Genomic DNA, 23,793 nt, shown 5'->3' on the forward strand with positions numbered 1-23,793 from the left:
ATAAAATGGAGGCACATTAAATTATTCGGTTAATCTGAGCCGGGGATTAATGCGATGATACCCTGTCAGACACGGCTGAGTTAGGGGGGGGGGTAACAACAGCACAACACAACAACACAGGCACAGAGAGACACACAGCTAAACATGCACACATGGTGGGGGTAAAGGATTGAAGTGTTATCTTATTTGAACAATAAGTGACTTTGCAGCGGAGCAGAAGAACAACACAAGATAATCTGTGGAATACTCATTCTGACAACATTAGACAGAAGGGATTTGTATGTAGAAAGGTGGAGAAACTAAGAGGGCAGAAGAGAAAGAACCAACATTGAATGTTACCTTTCAGGCTGGCAGAATCCACCCTCTTTACTCTAGCTGTACAAAGTTTCTTCCTGTTTATTGACACAAATTTTCCCCAACTAACTTTTGATTTTCTCCTCTCATTCCGCACTCTGACCCTGCATAATTGTAACAGTCTATTACTTGTCGGGCCAGTTAAAGTTATTAAATGTTCACAGCCAATAGGGGGGTTGAGGTGACGTATAACAACATTAATGCCCCGGCTACACGAGGACGAAAACAGTCGTTTGCGTTACTGTTTAGTGTCATATAGACCGTTCGGCCACACGAGGACGACCGAATACGGCACTAAACGACTGCGGAAACGATAACGGGTCCCAAGGTGGATAGAACGGCATACACAACGCTCTGGGGGGTCCAACGGCTCCGTGTGTACGCCCTATACGATCATTTTCTGATAATGATGAGGCAATAGCCCCGCCTCTCCCCACCTCTGCTGCTCACCCCCTCGTCAAAGTAAACTGCACACTGAATTTAGATTATTTATCTTTCTCTCGATATGGACATAAACGCGAGTGAAGTCTAATCTGACAGGACGGAGACACCTCTCAAACTACCTAAACTAGTTATAAATATGTTTATTTTTACTGTCGGCCGGGTCACTCATTACTGGATCAGCTGCTGCATGAAACAGACACTGGCACTGTCCAAAGAGAGGGAGGAAAAAGAGAGGCTCCGTGTATTTTATTATTATATTATATAGAGTCGTTATTCATTTGTTTTAAAGCTCAATAAATAACAAAGAAGACCTTTGACCGGCACTTTTATAATTTTGTCGCAAGATTTAAACTTTAATACACGTTGACTGGCGAAAAACTCTGCCCGGTTCCCTCGGCCCCCACCGCGGAGAATAAACAGAAGGGCAACCATGACAACCATGCTTCTTCGCTGCTTTTGTGGAGGAAGTTACAGCGCCACGTACAGGCTCCTGCATATGTACTGCAGCTTCTCCAGCGGTTGGAGCTAAACGGAGCGGTCTCGTGTGGACAGACACTATCCGGATGACTATTGCGTGTGGACGGAAGCTTTTTTGCGATTGCGTTAATCCTATGCGTTTAGCCGTTTTCGTCCTCGTGTGGCCGGGCATAACATTAACCTTTCTGTTGGTCGCTTGTTAGCAGACCCTTCACACGATGGCAGAGCGAACAGGTACAGGCAGGGCCCATAGTGATAGCCCTATAGTTTATATCTACTACCCAAAAATAAACATATGGACATGGGTTATTATTTAATAAAAAATGGTAAATGTATTTAGGAACCTATCAATGTGATTTTAAGTGGGGGTGGACCTCAAATCCTCTAGGAGGGTCCGAGGGCATGCTCCCCCGGTAAGATTATTTTTTTAAATGTTGGAGTTAAATGCATCAATCTGGTGCACTTTGAGGGGGAAATAAAGATACTAGATCTATCGGAACACCTATATGAAACAGAACTGTATACATTTCAATAATCATAAAATCATGGCCATAACCAATAACATCCCATTTCCAATATGAAAAAATACTGAAACTTGTTTATTTATTTATTTTTGGTTCATTTATAGTTGTGAGTGTGTCTGTGCTCCTGAATCAGCCTCTCCTGTCTCCCTCCTCTCCCCCTGCTCCTCTTTGAGGCAGCAGCAAAGACTAGTTTTAGCTCTCAACAAGTTTTAAAAGTGTATCTTACCTTTTGTCACCTAGTTAACTTTTTATTTTTTTATTCATGCATATTTGACTAATCACTACCCTCTCAAATGGAAATATGTGTTTACATAAATGGTGACCAAACCGTTTGAGACCCACTGAGAACTTTAAGTTAGACTAAGTTAACTATCTAAACACTCAGAGTTCTTTACCTCGCCTGAGCTGAGGTTATCCCGAGCTTGAATGACACACAGAGGGCTTTGATTTGTGATCTGTATGACAGTGGCCATGTCGGCCACATCATGTAGACAGCCAGTCACCCTGTGTGAGGCAGGCCACTTAACAGGCCAGGCCATCGGGAAACCCCCCGGTCCTCCCGATGGCCAGCCCGGGTCTGGGTACAGGAGGTGTAGAGCGAGGGATCATTGTCCACAAGTTAATCGATCACAGATGGCGTCGTGGTCACGGACAAAACACATTTTAAAAAAGGGTCGCAAAATATACTTGGGCGGCCGTTAATATACCTGGGCGGCCCACCCAAGTATAGTCTATGTCAGTGGTTCCCAAACGGTGTGCCGCGGCACACTGGTGTGCCGTGAGGCAAGTCCGGGTGTGCCGTGGGATTGTGTGACAACCATACGTTATTATTGCAATATACAACTACACAAAAATAATGATTTTTTTATTTACTGTATCAGTAGGTTTAAATGTACGTAATCTGCGTGACTTGCGCATCCACATCTCCACGTGCAGTGCCGCATAAACATGGCTGAGTCAGCGATAACTTTCGAGGGGTGGAGGTATGCCCATTATTTTGAGTTCGTCCGAAGAATAGACAGGAATGTGACGGTGAGGTGCAAACTGTGTCCAGGCCAGAAGCTGTTACCCACTGCTGTAAACACCACGTCAAACCTCAACAAGCACCTGCAAAGAACACATGCTAAGGTGAAGCTACCGCACAGCTATTTGTTGTTTGTTTATATCACGTAGTCTGTTCTTCTTCTCTGTCTTCCGGTTGTTGCCTGTTTTTAATGACAAATACACACTACCGCCGCCTGCTGGTAAGGAAAGTTATTGCCACTCAGGCATGCGCAAGTTCGTACGTGCTCGGCGAGTAAAGTAACGAGTTACTTTATGTAGATAGTAACGAAGTAGTGTAATATATTACTTTTTTTTTAAAGTAATATGTAATGTATTACATTTTTTTAGTAACGACCCCATCTCTGGAGTTGGCGTTCTCTACTCTGATTTACATGAAGAACAACAGGAGGTCACGGCTCTCTGTTGAACAGGACTTGCGAGTGGCCCTCTCCTCAGTGCCACCAAGGATTAAAAAATTCTGCGCGCCCCGACAGGCACATGTATCTCACTAATTTGTAAGTCGGCAAAAATATTTACAATAGCACATGTTTCAATGCTGATTGCTGAAATGTTACATTTATAATTTGTAGTTCAGGACCATGGACAATGCAGCTTCCTTGCATTGACAGTTCTCTGTGCTGAATTTCTGCTGAGTTTCCTTTGCCTCATTTTTAATGTTGTGACCTGTCTGGTTTAAATGAGTGTGTTGCTGCTTTGATGAAGCCTAATTTGATAACGTTTCAAATTAATTTCTGAAATATTTCGTTAATAAATATTTCATGAGTAATATAGTTGTCTTTGTCACATTTTATTTGGCATTAGTAAATAATTATGCACATTTACAGATATTTTACATGATATGAGTGATAACACGTGTTATAAGGGCTATTTTGCACAATAGGCGTGCCTGGAGATTTTTACTTGTCCTTTGGTGTGCCTTGGGCACAAAAAGTTTGGGAACCACTGGTCTAGGCGTGGGAAACCCTGGTGGGTTTATTAATCTAAACTGTTACTCTGTGTCTCTGGAAAGACGTGGCTGAGAGTTGTGGCCGTGAAAAAAGATACAAATGATCTAAAACAAGCTGAAAGGCTGCATAAAGCTGAAGAGTACTGCACAGTTTGGCGACAATCAGTGACTCCTTTCAAATGTACACAGTCGTAGATCATCTGAGCTAGTACTGATGAGCTGTAATTTTTTGCTATCGGCAAAAAAAATGTGTGTGTGAGTTTTTGTGTATGTGTGTGTCATACACTTTACTATACACTGAGAAACAGGAATGAGTACTCAGGCAGAGGCAAAACTCGATAGAACTTTCTATCTTGCTTTCTGTAACACACTCTTCTTATGGTGCCGATTCAAACCCACTGAGACACTTACTAATTGGATTAAAAGTATGAAGATGTGCAGTCCACGTCCACACACACACACACACACACACACACACACACACACACACACACACACACACACACACACACACACACACACACACACACACACACACACACACACACACACACACACACACACACACACACACACACACACACCACACACACACACACACACACACACACACACACACACACACCACACCACACACACACACACACACACACACACACACACACACACACACACACACACACACACCACACACACACACACACACACACACACACACACACACACACACACACACACACACACACACACACACACACACACACACACACACACACACCACACACACACACACACACACACACACACACACACACCACACACACACACACACACACACACACACACACACACACACACACACACACACACACACACACACTGTGTCTGCTCCCTCCCTGTAGGTGTGCTAATTGTTGTACCCCTGCCCTATGTGTCAAAAAATTCACAATGTCCAGAGATAACGAGGGGTAACAAAAGCAGGAATCGGGAGATGGAAAGGTAACGATAGGTAGAAAGCGGACAGAAATGGGAGGGAGATAGCCAAATAGTTTGCCACAGAGAGAGAGAGAGAGTGCCTCAGGCAAGCACTGACCTCAGCTAAAATTACCCTGCTGCTGTTTTGCATCGCTGCACCCAACACCTATTCAAAACACCAGGTATTGTTATCTTGGAGAGCATGATACAGTGTCTGACAAGGTTATGCCCTACCTTATTTTGGGCTTGTCATCTGTCAGACTGACAATGCTGAAAAAGTCTACTTGATATTATTTATAATCAATCTTCGAGAAGTATCATGGTATAAAGAACATTGGCCAGCTAGAAGCCTTATCTTGTAATGTGTTATGAGGACAGGGGAGAGAATCATGTTCATAAGAAGCCTGATGTTTGTGATTAAAATGTTTTTTTTACTGATGATAGAACAAAGTAATGCAACTTTAATTAAGCTCCAACATGGCTGATGAAATTAGGCTTTTTTAATTCTGTTCTTGGAACAAGTGCCCCAACCTTAGGTCATTACCAACCAAGTTTAATTCCTTGGGAACCAGAGAAAGATTATTGTTATCGTGTATTTCCTGTGATTTTTTCTAAACTCCTAAACAGAACTGTCAGATGTATTGGACACACTTACAACCTCAGCGTTTAGCTTCAAATCCGTCAAAAGTTATAATTTCCTTCTACATTAGTGTCCGACTGTCATCCAACGTAAACCAATATACGTAAAAGTGTAAGCATTGGGGCTAAGGATTTATCAGCAAAACGTGGGGTTTCTATTTTTGTTCTCATCACTTAAATCAGTGGTTCTCAAAAGCTGCCCCCAATGTGCAGGGAAGTTATTGTATAGACTAAAACCATAAAAATAAGACTCAAGTTGCATAAAAACTGAATTATCCTTTGTCGGGCGAGTCAACCTAGCCAATTTTACTAAAAGCTGCTCTTTTTTTCCTCACGTGACATGTGTTTTTTGTGTTGTCATCCGTTTGTAAAATGCTTTCTCTTGGCATAAAAAACTGATATATTTGCTTGCACATACAGTTATATACAAGTACACAAACACACACACACAAATAAAGTCCCACAGTGCCTCAGTAGTATCAGAGCACAGCAGTGGGGTTTTTCTCTGGAGACTAGCACTACAGCTGCTCACACTCCTGATATATACGCGCATGCACCGTCACGCACACACACGCACGTACGTACACACACCGTGTCCTTAGTCCAATTTTAAAAAATGGTGGTGTACCATCATATGCTTGTCTATGTGGCTGTTAACAGGCGTAAGTATGTATGAGCTTTTGATGGTTGGACACAACAGAATACAACATATTACCTCCTCAAAAGAAGTATTGAGTAAATGATCAGTGATAGCTTCCTTTTAGAAGCATTTTATCAGTCTTGCCTCACAGCCCTGCTACTACACACTCCATGTGTCCATATGTGTGTTTGTGTGTAATGGATTAAGCTGCTGGTCCCTTTGACCTCATATCCCCATTAAAAGTCTGACCCCAGCTGTGCTACAGCGAGCAATGTGTGTGTTGTTGTGCGACTGTGTCAGCAGGTGATCAAAATGTGTTTCTGTGAACCTATCAGTACAATGCCTTTTATGCCTCAAGCTCTTTTCTGTGGTCTCTTATTAAAGTGTGCGTGCGTGTGTGAGAGCCCTGCTCAGCCACACACTCATATAGAGAGCAGCGGCGTGAAATGTGTTGTGATGTCTCTTCTATGGGATGCTGGTCTCAGACTGAAGAGGAGACGCTCCCCTTTTTAGACTGCTCAGACTCATTGTTCTGCTGTGACACACACACAGAAACCCTAAGCTAAAATACCTTTCTTCCCAGCCTTACAGTATTCTGTGTACAACCCCTTGTCACCATCAAGAAACACTAGGATTTCATTGTTAATTGGGTTTTTTTTAATTCAGAATTTGTTTTTCACTTAACTCCAACTATTTCCTCATTATTTCTCCCTTGCATAATCGAATGATACCCAATCATTATCTTGCCAAGACAATTTCCTACTCCAACAATCTTCATTCTACTTATTGTATCCAACCAAGCAGCAAACACTCAAAATCATTTTTTTTTTTTTAAAGACATAAAAATGAGAATCCTTGCCTCAACCCATTTAGTAACTTAGTAATCCTTTCACCACAAATGACCACAACTGATTTCACAGTTCTGTGTTAAATCATTCTCAAACCGAGTGTGTCATTGTGCAGATAGGAAGAACAATTCAATGCAAATATGACAGGGTACCCTGGTGGCAGCATTAAGATGAGGCCCTATAGTTTATTTGATTCCAGTATCACAGACAGTTAGAAGTGTGATGGTAAAAACACTGATCTCAGCCCTGCCGTATTCCTATAGTAATTCACATTTTAAGGAACAGATGTTGCTGGTGATCCTTCCATTTCCATTATTCTCATACCATTAAATCTATGCTTCCAACTGAGCCACCCCCGCGGAAAAACATCTTTAAAATACATTTATAAAATATTCCCCAATGCTTTGGCCCAATGGGGGGTCAACTTCAGCCCAGTGGACCATTGGCTTTCAACACACAGGCAGAAACCTTGCATGAGGTTCAGATATTACATGATTTTACACTTTGGATTAAGCATGTTTAAATCCACTTAAATCCTCTAAAATATATATATATAGCCTTTTTATGAATATTCCTCAATCAAAATATGGGTCATACAGAGCAGTGCAGAGATGGAGAGTTGCCATGTGAATGCATACATATGTGCAGGAGCGTTGCGTTCACTACAAAGAAAGCACATGCATGCACAAAAACCCCTCCACCACCACCACCACTTTACCGTCTCCCAGGGCAACAGCATCGAAATCTAGCAAGAGGCATGTTGAGAATGAAGGAGAGGAGAGGGGAGGATAGGAGCAGAAAGGGAGAGTGAAAGAACGGATAGACAAAGGCACAAAACAAATCTAATAAGACTTGGTCTAATACAGCAGGGTGGATAGCTGTAATCCCTGTGGTGACAGACCTGTGTGTGTGAACAGAAAACAAGATGGGTGATGTGACTACTGACTGATAAACACATGGTACTACAGCTTATACTCCCACGTGCAAACAGTTATGGTGTGTTTACTTGCAAATTGCCTTGACTTAATAGGGATTGCACATCATATTTTAAATTCCTAAATTGCTTCAACGATGAGCACAGAAATGCATGCACCCTTCTACCATGGCTTCGTCTACATTGAGTATGTCATGCTTCAGATTTTAGCTATTATCATCTTGCCCTTTTTTAGAGATTTTGACATTGTTTTTTATTAATGTGTATATTCTTTTGAAAGTCAGATGCAAAGACCAATGACAGCCAAGTGAGTGTTACAATCGCCCAATCAGGTGATGGAAGGATCAGGTGCTTAGCCAATGAGAGCAATGTCATCAATCTGATATACCGCCTATTTTAAAAGACACCTGTTCTGAGCTCATAGAGCTTTGCCACATCCTCATGAGTGAAGCAAATCTTATTGGCTTTTGATTGGTTAACCTTACCCTCAAGTCTTAACAATATCTGCCCTCCTGTCCTCATTAGCCCCCTTCACATTCTGCAAAATGCTCTTGTTTAACACTGTCCTGTTGATCTGAATCAAATATGTCCCATAATTTCTGGTCCTTCTTCTCCGCCTCAAGCTTTCCCTCCTCTCCGCTGAGCTCTGCTGGTGATATTGGGTTTTGGGGAGGGGGCACAGTTGCAGTGCTGGCATCTGTTCCAAGGGCTGGCACACTGCCAGCCACTGAGCATCACTCGGGCAACCGGAGTCACGCTGTTGGATTTATCTTCAACCAACCTGTCAGCTGATGCTCTTTGTGGGCGTAAGACGAGTGGGCATAACCTCTGCGGCATTTGCACTGCCTAGGTGCACACAAGAGATTTTAAAATGGGGGGGGGGGGGAAGCCTCTTAGTGGGCGCTACAATGCTGGGGAAGTGCTTTTTGAAAGAAGCACCCAACTTCCGAAACAGACTGAGGGCTCACGCGGGCTGAAGAGAGTGCAAGGTTGGTATGAAGGGAGAGTAAAAGCGATGGAAGTAGCAGAAGAGAGTTTAAGAAACAGCAAGAGATTAAAAGTAGATCAGGTAGAGAGTGAACAGGGGAATAGATCGAGAGTATTATAGTAGAAGAGAACATAACCACATCCAAAGCTGACCAGAAGTATAGCAAAAAGACTAAGAGAAGAGGAGTAGGGCATGTGTCTGCCACAGATAAAGTGGCTCAGTTAAAAGAACAGTCTGTCACCTTGTGGCTTAAGCACATTACATTACATTACATTGCATTTAGCTGACGCTTTTATCCAAAGCGACTTACAATAAGTACATACCATTGTCACATTCCTGTTGAGCCTCCCTTCAGCCAAACAACAAAGTAAACCGATTAGAGGGAAGGAGATCTCATTAAAATCTAACTTCACTTCCATCAAATAGTGTCCAATAATTCTATTCAGTCTCAGCGGTGAATGAGATGTGCTTGTAAATGTCACAGCATTCATCCAGGGATACCCCGTGATATTCAGCCACCATGATGAGAGAATCATGGGACTGGCGTGCTGGTCTCCAAGATAAGCGATTAATCAATTGGCCGCTAATATAACCATTCAAGCAATTAGTACCATGACAAATGTATAAGCGATGATTACTCGGCTGGTTGTTCATGCAATTTCCTGAACGGAACAGAGTCAGTCAAATTGGAGTCATGTTGTACTGCTATTTTTCACACATTTCTGGAGGACATAGTACAACATTTGATTTTCCGACATCGCATACGCTATTCTGTATTCAAAACTATGATTACACACCACCAGCAGAAGCAGAGAGCGCAACAGAAAAGGCAGCCAATTGTTTGTGATCATATCTAAGAGACACAGTATTTGCATTAAAGCATGCTACATTACTCAGCAGTAGGTGGTCATGACTCATACGACACTCTGTTAAGCCATTATAAATGAAGAACAACATTATGAGGCAGGGAGCTAACATCATCACAGCAAGATAAGGCAGGGATCACCAAATACATTTGTCCAAGGGCCAAAATGTATCCAATAGAGAGGCGAAGTCCCGCCCATCTACTTCCGACCCATGGGACCATATTTCGGAAAAATTATGTATTCAAGTCAATGGGGAGAGAAAACGTATCTTTCGATCCCGTTTGAATTGTGCCACGAATTACACATATGATGTTTGTCAATCTTAAAAAATTATTTCCATGTCAAAAAAGTCACAGTTTGTCATAAAACTGTTGAAATATAAGACCATGAAAAATACGCAACTAGAAAGACTACAAATCCCAGAATCCCGTTCCTGCATGCTGGCTCTTACTGAACCGACTAACTCCCCTTTTGTGTATGTACACAAAAGGGGGGGTGCTAGTGGAGCACGCTCAGGTACTGCGGAGTGCATAAAGCTTAGCAGACTCTTCACGCTAACGGAGGATCACTTCTAGGCTACTGTCCCGCAGCTCCTGCCTCTCTGTTGGACTCTGTCGCTGCAGGGCTACTGCTGCGGAGCGCATAAAGCAGACTCTTCACAACGAAGGATCACTTCTTCTTCAAGACAGGGAAGACTACGCAGTACGCAGTCTACTGACCCGCAGCTTCTGCCTCTCTGTTGGACTCCGGCACTGCACATTACTCACGAGACGTTGTAAAAGAAAAAATGAGTGGGGGGCGAACGCACTAACCACTCCGCCAACGCCACAGTCACCCCAGTCGTGCGGGCCGGATGTGGCCCGCGGGCCACCAGTTGATGGTCACTGCTCTAGGGTGACAGCTCTCCTTGTATCAAGAGGTTTAATTAGCGGTGAAATTAGCAAGAAATCTGATAAATTCCTGTGGACATGTGACCTAACCAATGATCCAGGATCAGCAGTTCCTGCACTGACTGTTAGACTAACAACTGAAAATTAGATTCCAGAGGGGCCCACACCAAAAATAAGCAGCTTATCTCAGTATATCTTCACTCATGCATTCAAAAGTTACAATATGGAGTTAATCAACTGTTTACAGCATATACTTGTATCCAGTTAGGTACCAGCTCATATGAAATCCATTTCAAGTTTCATTGGGCAGCAAACAAAGGCATTACTGCACTTATCAGCCAATATAAAAATTCTCTGGGCTACTTACGACAGTTCTCCTCATCGCTGCTGTCTGAGCAATCGTCATCATCATCACATCTCCACAGGGTCGGGATGCAGCGTCCGTTCTTGCACTGAAACTGCCCGACTTCACACTCTGTCTCCGTAGTAGTTCCTGTGTTGTCAAAAAAGTGGTCAATTACTTATTTGGTTCATTAAATTATACAAATGTGAACATTGACTACATGTGGATGCCAGGTTAACAGAGTATGATATTTAAAAGTACCAACAAATGTATAATAGACACTTATGAATAATACACATATTTGGGGTGGAAATTAAAAACATTTACAGGAATGAGGCAATGTTTTTATTTTTGTAACACCATCCTATTGCAGAGGAAGCTTGACTGTTTACATGGCTGTTTTGTTTGTGAGGTTAACTTGAAAAACAATGTTCACTTTTCAAATTAGCCTTGGCTTAGAAAGAATACATAGGCTACATGCATTTACTAGAATAAAACAGGTTTTAATTACACCCTTATTGTGGGTTGTAAAGAGGTAAACAGATGTATCTCTAAATCTTTCTCTATAGTTGGGCTTCCTCTGATAAATAATGCTGGAGTGTATAGTTTCGTTTTTCTCAAATCCAGCATTTCCCTAAAATGATTTACACTTTTCCTGTCATGATGGTCTTGATTGACTATATCAATAGGCTTTACGACAATAACAGCTACCAGCAGCGTCCTACTGGCACTTCACCATAAAGATCTCTTTAGGACAATCTATTTCTGCTTTCTTAGTTGCAGCCTTCAGCTAAAACGCAGATCGGTGCATCCTTTACATTCCCACAGGCAACCTTTGATTACGATAACATCAGCCTACTGTATTCACACACGTGTGGGTTGTAGGCTACGGACCTTTCATTCCGCATATTGTCAACTCATGTCACCAGTGAACGGATTCACCGCGCGGACCAAATTGCCGATCCAGGTGTGAGACATTGTATGAATGAGATGACAGAATATTTTTGAAACACATTAACACAACACGCGGTCTACATTAGGAGACGATCCGTTCCTCACTAAGCAACGATCCCCAAAACGATGCCACGTCCGTGATGCGATGCAAATCGACCTCCTCGCTGAGACAAGTGTCTTACCTCTAGCGCAATGGAGCTCCATGAGTAACAAATGCAATAGCACAAGCTTTCCGACTTCTGTCCACATCTTTAGATCCTGGGGGGTCTACGGTTGTGTTCATGCGAGTGAAAAGCCACTGAAGGATCCCCAACCTCTCTATCGCTCTGTGTGTTGCTCTCTCTGCTGTGCTCCTTGTGTGTGTGATTGTGTGTGATCAGAGCCAGGCTCAGCGCTTCCTCTGCCTCGGCTGCAGTTTGAATCAGTGACGCTTGTGGGCGGGATGAGGATGGAGCATAGACGGTAGGGATGGAGCCAGCCTGCGGTTAATGTAGTAGGTAGAGAAACTATCAAAAACGGTTGTTAACAAGGGAATTTCTAATACTGCTGAGTCACGTTTAGAAAATCACTCAAATGTTTTTATTATTAAATGTTGTTGAGCAGCTACAAATCATTAATTAAGATAAAACAACAACAAACAAAAGCTTTGTTTTAAATGTTACATTTTTAACAGAGTTAACAAATATCAATATCTCTTGTATTAACCTGTTAGACCCGAGCCTGTTTTTCAGGTCTCAGGCTCGAAAATGACATTTCCAGAACAAATGACCTTAACTTCTAAAAGGGGAAATGTTATGCCTCACCCTTAAAATGGCCCTATGGGGCTAACAAAATTCCACCACTGACCCAAATAGAACACGAAAGACACCTTTAAAATCACCATCAAATCCATAGGATTTATTATAACCAACACATCAAATGTTTAACTATCCATCCTAGGATGAGAGGCGGAATGAGAGGCGGAATGAGAGGCGGAACCACAGCAGTCCCCACACCAGAGGCCTCTCTCTTCTGCTGCTGCACTGGAGCTTTTAAGCACTTCCTTCTCCAGGTGCACCTAGTCTGAACCTCGTTACAGCAACGCAGCACACCTGGGTAGAGGAACCAAAGGGAAAGAGAAACAGGGAATACAGCCGTAACACCCCCACCCTTAAAACAATGAATACATACACATTAATAATCATTTTTCTCAAAGTAATGATAAACCTGTGAGTTGGATGTAGAAAAGTGAGAATCAATATAGATGTTTTTTATTTTAAAGAAAATTCAGATTGAAGTGAACATAGTAAAAAACTGTAAATTATAGTGTCCGTCCAAAAATTATGTTTTACTTATAGTGAATAGTATACCCTTGGATGATGGGTTAGTAGACTGAAAGCTTTAGGAATCCAAAGTACAACATATAATAAGTACCCTGTATCAAGATTGATGCAAAACAAGTGACATTTTACCTTTTTAGAGAGGTTTAGCTAATAAAAAAAAAACTCCGGCTGCGACTGTGGCTGCGAGGGAGTGCGGTCGTCTTTCAACCAGAAGGTTGTGGGTTCGATCCCAGCCCATGCAGTCAACATGTCGATGTATCTTTGAGCAAGATACTTAACATACACTGCTCTGTATGAATGGGTGTGAATGGGTGAACGACATGTAGTATATAAAGGGGGTTTGAGGGGTCTTAAAGACTGGATAAAGTGCTATATAAGTACAGTCCATTTACCTCTGGGGTCATTTGGGTGGAAATGGGCGTTTTTGCCATTTCTCTAGAACACATTGGTCGATTTTGATGATTGACATCTCTTTTTAACCGCTAGAGCCAATGGAATCGAAGGAAAGTTCCACATACACAAACAGGTTACCAAATAAGGAGTGATAGTGACGCGTAGCCAAAACCGGAGCTGCAACACACTCTGGTGGCTACCATTAGCAGCTAATCTTTCTTCTCCGACTTTTGCATAAAAATTGAATTATGGATTATCAATAGTTTTATCAAAGTGACAGACACATTGGATTGACCTATGGGTTAACCTTCAGCCGTATTTTTTCTCGTTTTAATGCCATTGAACACGACTTTTGATCAGAATAACAGCTAAGGTGAGCATATCTCCGTGTTTTGCTACCTAAAGCTACATCGTGTGTTGTCTGTATTTGCTTCCCCTGTCACGAGTTCTGATCGCTCAGTGATGATCCTTATATTTCTATTATCTGTGGAATCTCATGATGTTATCTAAGCTTGTTTGTGCAGATCCAATAAGTATATCGATCGGTATAGCTAGAGTTCTGTGCTAACGGCGCTAAGATTTGTTGCACAGGGCTAATTCAGAGGCTCAATGTTAGCCTTGTGTTTTTTTTTGCAAAAAAAAAAAATCATCAGTTAGCTGAGTTTCTTCCCGTTACACGGATATGAAACATTCATAGTTTATTAAATCTTAAGAAGCCCTCAGACACTGTTGCTTGCAAATGTTGTGGTTTCGGACCCGCCAAAGGGTCCGTGGGGTCTAAGAGGTCAGGCATTTATGTCGTGCCTATATGAATCTAGAGCCAGAAGGTTCAGCGCCTTAGATTAAACCTGTAAACGAAACAGCTAGCCTAGAGCTAAGAACAGAAATTCAAAGGTCTCATCATATGCTTTTCTGGTTATTACCCATCCCGTTGTGTGTTATGTATGTCCTTTTTTGCATGTAAACGGTCTGCAAAGTCACAAACCCTCAAAGTACACCCTGTAGCGAGTAAAACTCTAACACAGAAAAGACGTATCTATGCTGCCCCAGAACGCCTCGTTGTAGATTTTTTTTTTTTCTTCCGGGAAAGGTTGACGTCAATCTAGACCAAATGGACCAATCCGTGGAGCTCCGCACACACACACTCACACAGCCTTATCTTTTCTCAGCCGCGGTGCTCCGCTCAGGCAGTGTGTGTGTGTGTGTGTGTGTGTGTGTGTGCGTGTATGTGTGTGTGTGTGTGTGTGTGTGTGTGTGTGTGTGTGTGTGTGTGTGTGTGTGTGTGTGTGTGTGTGTGTGTGTGTGTGTGTGTGTGTGTGTGTGTGTGTGTGTGTGTGTGTGTGTGTGTGTGTGTGTGTGTGTGTGTGTGCTCAGGCTGAGCTCCGCTGTGTCTTGCTGTCTCGCAGACCCCACGCAGCAACCAGGAAACGACACCAGTAATCCAGCTCAAACTGTCCGCTCCTCGAGCCCCAAAGGGCGGAGCAGCGAGCCCCGCAACGGCACTCTTTGATGGAAGTGAAGTGAGATTTTAATGAGATCTGCTTCCCTATAACAGGTTTACTTTGTTGTTTGGCTGAAGAGAGGCTCAACAGGAATGGGAAAAGGCTAGCCACACGGTGACAGACTGTTCTTTTAACTGAGCCACTGAAACTGAGCGACATACAAAACTAATGAAGATCCCCCATGTGCAGAGCGATGTTACCAAAGTTTCAATAGTTCTCTTAAGTGTTTCGGTGCTCCACCTGCATTCTGTCTATCTTTCCCTTGCTGTCTCTTTTTAGTGTATTCATGTTTTAAGTTGTTGCATACATTCCTTTAAAATGTATGCAGCAACTTAAAACCGACAGAATCATTCCAAATTGCCATCCCTCATCCAGTCAAAATGTGTCAACATAAACACTAGCACTGTTGCTTTTATGTTTCGGCATCCTTTGTTTTAGCTTCTATTGGGAAACATTATTGGCTATATAATATTCTTTCCACTTTGGTGTGCAATCGCCTCAAGCAAAAGCTGTTTCATTTTTGCTTTCGAGGCCATTTCATAAGGGTTACTTACACTTCAATTGTTCTTTAAGGAAGCTTATTAAACTATTGAGTGACTGTAAAGGCATTTCTTTAGATGCAAAAACACAAAAGCACTACATGTGTCATAATTATGTCCTCTCCAATAGAGGTTTGCAGATTTATACGTTGGCTAGAAGAACTATAATCATTAAGGCAGCCATGCAATTACCATAGTTTCATAAGGAAGAGCCGGAGTCTACTGTCATATCTGCAGAAAAACTTAAAGGCAGTGATGTGACCATACAGAGTATGAAGATAATTTGAATTGAATGAAAAGTGTGTGCAGTGAAAATGAACAGACAGGTCTGTACTGCTGTAGTGTGCAGGCAGAGTTCAGTTTTGATTTGCTGCAGTTCAATACGGCTCATGTGCATGAAATGACTTTAACACATGAATCAAGACATGAATAATGAATAAAACTACCGTATAAATAGAGAGGGAAAAAACAGAATCCTTGCCTCCTATACATTATTCAATTCAATGAAAACAGCTTGAATGAAACATGTAAAAGACTCGGAATAAGTCATTGCATCACTTTCCAAATGACTTCTACCTGTGCATCTGTTAATGAAAAGTTTCCCCTCAAGGGATAAATACCCCATCATGTGCAAGTCCTGTGTTATTTCTATCATCTTTATATCAGTTAACTCAAGATTTATGTTATTAGTTACCTAAGAAAGCATATTCAAAACTGTTTATGAGTCAAATATACATAAATGTATTGTGACTATATATTGTAGGCTACTATACTTTACTATATTTGGTATGCCTAACTGCTGCCATTGCCAGTATAAGAATATGTGAACAGCTGGTGTTACATCCTCTTAGTTTGATCTTACATCTTTGAGTTGTGCACAATTCAATTTATCCATCAAGCCCGAAGGATTACACCATGTGTGTTGTGCCCATAATGCAGTGAAATCCTGCAGTAACAATGAGCTCAGGGATGGGCATGAATTAGAGCAGAAGAGAAGTGCAAGTTTTTGTTCGGATTCGCTAGACAGATGCCAGTAGCAGCATTCTGATTGAATGCTCTAAATTACCTTCACATACTGTATGTCATTGGACAAATAGGCAAGATGCATTTTTTGCAAGCAAGTTATAAAAGAGAAGATAGTTTAGTGTAACATACCAAAGTGTATGCTGTGAGAAAGCCTTGTTTATGTTCTGCAAAGTTAGTCATCGGCTAAGACAGTTAAGTAGGGCTCCTATTTACAATCCAGCTTAAGTATAATAAGCACCTACAGGATATCATTACCAGAGTTGCAAAGCATGAGAGACCATGGCTTTTTTATGCTGCAGGTAAGGTATATGTTAGTGTACATAAAGTGTAAAGCAAATGTTCAATCTTTAAAAAGATCTTGTTCTAATAGCTCGTTCAGCAATTAGAAGTAATACAAGTTACACATTTGTAATGAGCAATGGGTCAAATGACTTGTGCAGTTTATGGCCTGCAAATTAACTGTTTTCACTTTCACAGCCCTCACCAGCACCGTTTACAGGCGCAGCAGACTATTTGCTCAAGACCAAGTAGCAGACAGACAAAGCAAGCGAAAAGCTGTTTATTTGTTTTGTATTTAGTAGCTAATTATCCTGATGAGAGTGAGAGAGTGGTGATGAGCATAGCAGCAGTGACAGAACTATTGAAACATCCTGACAAAAAAAGATGTTCCTCTTCTTTATAACTGCTTCGAGATGAGGCCAGAGCAGCATGGTTGATCCAAGTTCAGATTTACACCTCTGACTGCCTATTCTCTTAACAGCTGGGTATCATTGGTATAATAATATAGTGTTACCACACTGACAGAAAATACCTCACTTTTCAGAAACAATGTTTAACTATTAAATCTGACAGCCATCGCATAGTATTCTCATTTACATTGGAGAGTCCGGGGTTTTTTTGTTGAGGAAAATATAGCATATTGTTAAAAGAAAACAAAATATGCATGGTAAGTGTCTCTTTTCATTTACATGAAACATTTTCCCTCTATGGGATACTCCAACATATTTCTTTATGTTTTCATGAATGTATGTTCTTTTCTTTACTCCTACATATTGAGTAAACCATAATCAAACTTATTATGCTGAATTCAATGGTTAGGGAAACTGTCTCAGTAGATCCAAAAATGAAAGAGAAAGCAGAAAAAGGAAAGACTTGTGCGGTCTGCAATTGTGCTCTGAGGTGAGGCGGAACAGCAGGATAGACACATTGCAGTTCCATACTGTCATCGTGTTTCTACACTCATTCAACTATGTTTTTACTCCTGGAGGTCAATGCTGAAATTGTGTTCATCTTTCATCCCTGCACACGCAGCTGGAGCTAAGTCTTGCATTCATCTTTGCCGCAGGACAGTGAGTGAGTCTGACTGAGACCTTCAGACCTTTCAAACGATTACTTTCCTCTTCCGTCTCTTTATCTTTCTCTGATTCTCTTTGTCCAGGAACGTAATCGGTATTGTGTTCCCTTCCTCTTTTTAATCTCTACTTCTGTCTTTTCTCATCTTGTTCTCTTCTTCCCTCATCCTTCCTACATCCTCTTTTGTCTTTCTTTCCTTCTGTCTCTCTCTTCTAATCCATCTCTCCCTGGCCAAAGAGAGACACTGCTGTCGAAAGAAGGCAACAGAGCCGGTGGTCAGCAACTCTTATGTCTTTCCCACGGAGCATCGCCGCATGTGTGTGTGTGGCTCAGTGCTGGATACAGGACAGGAGAGTCATCCGGTTTCCTGTCACAGCTTGTGACCCAAAAACCATGAGTGAGATCCGGTCGATTGCTGGCCAGGTGCCTGCTGCAGGGAGGGAGGCGATGGTTGGGATCATTGCGTCATCAGACAATATGGCTAGGCAGGGTTGGTGGGCTTACAGGCAAATGTACTCCATTAGAGATGATTCATTACAGATTGATTCTAATTCAAATGCAAATCTTTGGACTTCAATTTAGTACAATTAATTTATGTGTCAGTCATTTTTAAATTGCTTTCAATGTAATGAATTCTAAAATCTGCTTCTATTCATCTTTAATCTGAATAATGTCATTATCGTAATATCCTGTGTAATGGCAAACTTTGTATATATGTAGTTTAAGGTTTCTTATAGTGCAGACTTTCCCTAAGACCATACATGGACACATCCACTGCAGTTCCTAGGATGATGTGTTCTGCTTGTAACCTTTACTAGCACTTTCAGCAATTTCTATAATAATATATTTCTGCTTAGGACCTCTGTCAGCATTTTGCAAGTGTGTGTCTGTAATGATGTATTGACACTCATGACCTTTAAAAATGTCGAAGTAAGGTCTGGGTGATGTGTTTTAGTTCATGTCCTCTGTCTCCCTGGAAAGTGACATTTAAGGTCGCCTGAGGTCTGAACTTGATGAGGGGGCTGGGTACCAAGCGCAGGGCAATGGGCAAGTTCCTGTTTAGTTTCCCTGTCTTATAATCAAGTTCCCCATTTCTTAGCCCTCCATCTGTTGCTGACAAGTTTCCTCACGTCCCTCTTGCTGAACGGGCCCCTGGTTCAATCTATTAGTGATTGACAGTTTCAGTTCCTTTGGAAAGCTTATCTCTCCTGCCAGGGCCCCTCCTAATGAGTGACGGGATGTTGTTGAACTGACCAAAATCCTATATAACCTGTATGCATTTTCTACTCTGCGCGCACTCTCTAAGGATACTCTGTGTTCTGTGAGACCTGTGTCTTTGAGGCCTCAAATAAATAACCCGAAAGACAACTCTGTCTGTTTCACCATTTATTGTTTGATATTTCTGACTTGTGTATCTCCACAGTATTGACTAGGTCTAAAGATTTCCATAACAATTGGCGTCACGAACAGGATTTCTGATTTGTCGATTGGGGACACCTGCGGTCGCTGGTGGTCGCACCGGGATCCTCGGATTCTCCTCTACCTCGACAGAAAACGTACGGGACGAGAGGACCAGCGCCGGGGTGAAACCGATTGACTTCACGAAATCCAAACGAACTCAGACGGCCTTTCAAATACTCGGTGAGATGTACAGTGTCTAAATTGTTTAAAGTTAAAACGTAAATTAAAAACCCCATGACATTTATAAGAAGGATTGCTCAAAGTAAGGATATCAGGGATTATCCGTCGTAGCCTGGGTTTACGATCAGTTTTTGTGATTCACTGAAGAAGAAAATCACAATCACCGACGGGTGAAAAAAGTAGTGTTTTTATAACACGGGGTGTTTAGAGTAAACACTTAAGTAGCTTTGCCATGGGATCAAAGCAGAGTGGGGGGCTGGTACACCCTCCCGAGGGTCCGATTATAGATGTCATGCGGGCAAAACATGGTGAAACAGTCTGTCTAAATTAAATATCTGGACGGAAATGTTCGGATTTCCAAAGGGAGGTTTTTTTTTGAGTAAATTAAAAATCAAGAACCTAAAGAATAAATTACAAGAACATGAAGATGGAATGAAGGATAAAAATAAAGTTAAAGTAAAAGACTTATAGGAAGCTGGACACTCACAGAAAGTGTTTATAATACTGGGAGGATGAAGCAGAATGCCGTAAAAGAAGGCAGTTGGCCTTGGGCATTAAAGAAATATTAAGGTTGAAGATGAATGTGAAGAAAAGAAGGAAAATAAATTATTTCCAAAACCATGTAAACCCCAGACATCTCTGTGTCCTTCCATTGCAGGTCTGAATGACCTCTCCTCGACTGGGTATCCTTTCCCTCCCCCGGGGTACAACCCTGGCATTCCGGCTGGCCCACCTCAACCACCTCCACCGCCACTACAAGCCCCAGCCATGCAGTCCGTCAACTCCAAGCTCGCCACCCCCATCAGCCCCAAGTAGAGGGGGACAACAGCGGGATAAACAAACCCGATGCCCAAGCAGGTGTTTGGGAGACACACCTCAGATAATGCCTTTCTCAACGGACTCACAGACACAGCGCAAGCTACGCAGAATGCTGGCCGCTCACAATACCGAGGGAGAGGCAGAAGAGGTTTTCCGAGGCAGAAGACGAGAAGCAAGACCTTCATTTGACGAAAGATGTTTCAAGTGTGGCAGTGTTGAACATTGGATTATGGGACTGCTCACAGAACACTGGCGGTGGAGGTAGAGGGGGACAACAAGGACGGGGCCACCATTCACAAAGACTGACCTACACCAGATGGGGAGGAGGGGGGCCCGATTGAGCGAGACGGAAATTCAGCCAGCAGCACCAGGGAAGTGACACACACACAAACACATCATGCTATTGAGTAATTGGAAAATGTAGAAGATATGTCTGTGGTTAAAGAGGGTATATATATTTGAAATATGACAGTGAAACAGCATTTGAGAAATGTCCCACACTGACTTTGGCTGTCATGGGTGTTGATGTTAAAATTGTTTGGTTGATTCTGGGGCTACACATTCTGTGGTAAAAAGGGCAGATTTGCCTGATTGCAAATTTAGTGGTAGATTTATTCACTCAATAGGAGCGGCTGGGGTAACTGTAAAGGAGAAGTTTTTGTATCACTTCAGGGTAAAAATAACGGTGATGATAGTCATCCATTTGCCACATCAGTCAAAAACAGTTTCCTTTTATCATCTGTCTGCCCAATAAATTTACTGGGCAGAGATCTGATTCTCCAGTTCGGCTTAGACCTCATTGCTCCACAAATGAGGGTTTTAAAAGTCCAGCAGCCATCTCCTACGATGGTTAAAAAACTGGCATTTGATGATAAAGAACTGGTGAATGTGTATCAAATGGCTGCTGACATGTCCTGATTCTCAGGAATTGTTGCGTTTGACTGATCGACGTGTTTTTCCACCTGCTGTGTTCATGGAGGCTTCTCATTTGCATTGTACTGCTAACGTTATTGATGATCCGTGTAAATATTATGATGAGAGTTTTCTGTTAGAATGTGTGAATGATGAGCTCATGCTTAAAACTATTGGAGTTTGCTGCGCAGCGCTGGTTCCTGTTGCACTCACACCCACACAACACAAACTGTGTCAAATCCCAGGGGCGGTCCACACATTTCACTAGCCAGGGGCCCCACTGATAGATAGAGGGATTTGGGTCCAATCGTTAAAGATTGGGAGTCAGTCACTGATTGGGCACCTACACACACAGAATATGTCATGTACTCTATGTCACGTGACGTGTATCAAATGGAAATGTGCACGAACGTAGCCGTTCTGCGCACATTGCTGTTGGTTGAGGATGATGAGGTAATTCCCATATCTCTGAGCTTCCTGCCGCGCTTTCAGATGTGCCATACTCACTCTGGGCAGCTCACAGATATGACGTAGGTTTAATGTCCACGTTCCGTCCAAATCAACCCCCGTACCCATTGAAACGTGAAGCTGTTGATGGCATTCGGCCAGTGTTTACCTCTCTGCTTAAACAAGGGGTCATTATTCCGTGTAATGATTCCCCGGTGCGCACTCCAGTGTTTCCTGTCAAAAAGATCAGAGACAAACCTCCTGACGAATGGAGATTTGTCCAGGATTTACGAGCTGTGAATGCTGCAGTGCACGCTCGCGCGCCGCTGGTGCCAAATCCTTATCTGATTCTTTCCCAAGTTCCAGCATCTGCAGCATTTTTTTACTGTCATCGACCTCTCAAATGCATTTTTCAGTGTTCCGGTACACAAAGATAGTCAATTCTGGTTTGCGTTTGAATATGATGGTAAACCATATACATTTACGCGTTTGTGCCAAGGCTATTGTGAATCACCTACCGTGTACAACCAGGCATTGTGTACAAGTTTAGCCTCTCTCCAAGTATCTAAAGGCACTGCACTCATACAGTATGTTGATGATCTTATGATTTGCGCCCCCACAGAAGAGCAGTGTGAGGCAGATACTATTGCATTGTTAATGCATCTCGCAGCCGAAGGCCACAAGGCAAGTTTGTTGAAACTCCAATATGTAAAAAGAACAGTTACATTTTTGGGTCATGTCATTTCAGGAGAGGGGAAAACGCTTTCAGATAAGCGTATTGCGTCATTGGCAGCTCTGCCAAAACCTGTCACTAAGCGACAGATGATGTCATTTTTGGGAATGTGCTCATACTGCAGGTCTTTCATTCCAAACTATTCTCCTATTGAGTTGCCACTGCGTACAATTACGCATGTCAGTGGGTTGAGACCTACAGATCACCTCACATGGACAACTGAGGCCGATGAAGCCTTCATTAATATGAAGCTGGCTCTTCAATCCCCACCAACGCTAGGCCTACCTGATCACACTAAACCTTTCACTCAGGCAGTGGATGAACGACATGGGTGTATGACCTCAGTTCTCCTTCAAGATCATGGGGGAAAACAAAGGCCTGTGGCCTATTTCTCCTCCAAACTGGATTCAGTAGCTGCTGGTCTGCCTAAATGTCTCCGTGCAGTGGCTGCAGCTGAGAAAGCGTTGAACTCCTCACGTAACATTGTGGGATATGCACCTTTGACCCTGTTAGTGCCACATGCTGTTTCTCTCATCCTCTGTGAACAAAGAACATCACACCTCTCTGCTGCACGATACCTTAGGTATCACACATGTCTGTTAGACATGCCTAATGTTTATGTCAAGTGATGTAACACTCTCAACCCAGCATCTCTTATGCCTTTACCTGAGGACGGTGACGAACACGACTGTGTCGCCGAACTTCTGATTGTGTGCACACCTAGACCGGACTTAAAAGACGTTCCTCTGACCAACTCTGACCTAATTTTGTATGTTGATGGGTCTGCCTCTCGCGACCAGGGGGGCACTAATCGGGTGGGATTTTCTGTTGTTTCAGATTCAGCTGTGCTCCGTTCCGGGCCGCTCCCATGTCACCTGTCGGCACAGGCAGCAGAGCTCATCGCACTAACTGAAGCCTGCACGTTTGCAGAAGGCAAAACCGTGACTATTTACACTGACTCACGATATGCTTTCGGGGTAGTACACGATTTTGGGGCTATTTGGAAGTGCAGACAATTTCTGAAATCGGATGGCAAACCAGTGCTTAACCATGTACTGGTTGCAGGCTTATTAGATGCCATTCTACTCCCATCTGAAGTTGCAGTCTGCAAATGTGCCGCACACACAAGCAGTATAGTACAAAGGCAGCTGCTCTGATTCCTCTCACACCTCACTCACACTCATTTGTTAAAATCCCTGTCACCTCCTACACTGACAAG

General features: G+C 42.6%; 1 protein-coding gene across 1 annotated transcript in view; it reads right to left on the reverse strand.

Annotated features, from left to right (window-relative positions):
- Positions 1-12,296, reverse strand: part of LOC117542954 (low-density lipoprotein receptor-related protein 8-like) — a 181,730-nt gene extending 169,434 nt beyond the window's left edge. Inside the window, 2 exon segments of the mRNA XM_034210852.1 lie at positions 10,958-11,083; positions 12,070-12,296. Of these exon segments, the coding sequence (XP_034066743.1) occupies positions 10,958-11,083; positions 12,070-12,136 (193 nt within the window). The 5' untranslated portion in view covers positions 12,137-12,296.
- Positions 12,297-23,793: the final 11,497 nt, after the last annotated feature.

Source organism: Gymnodraco acuticeps, unplaced genomic scaffold, assembly GCF_902827175.1.
Source record: "Gymnodraco acuticeps unplaced genomic scaffold, fGymAcu1.1, whole genome shotgun sequence".
Taxonomy (NCBI): Eukaryota; Metazoa; Chordata; class Actinopteri; order Perciformes; family Bathydraconidae; genus Gymnodraco; species Gymnodraco acuticeps.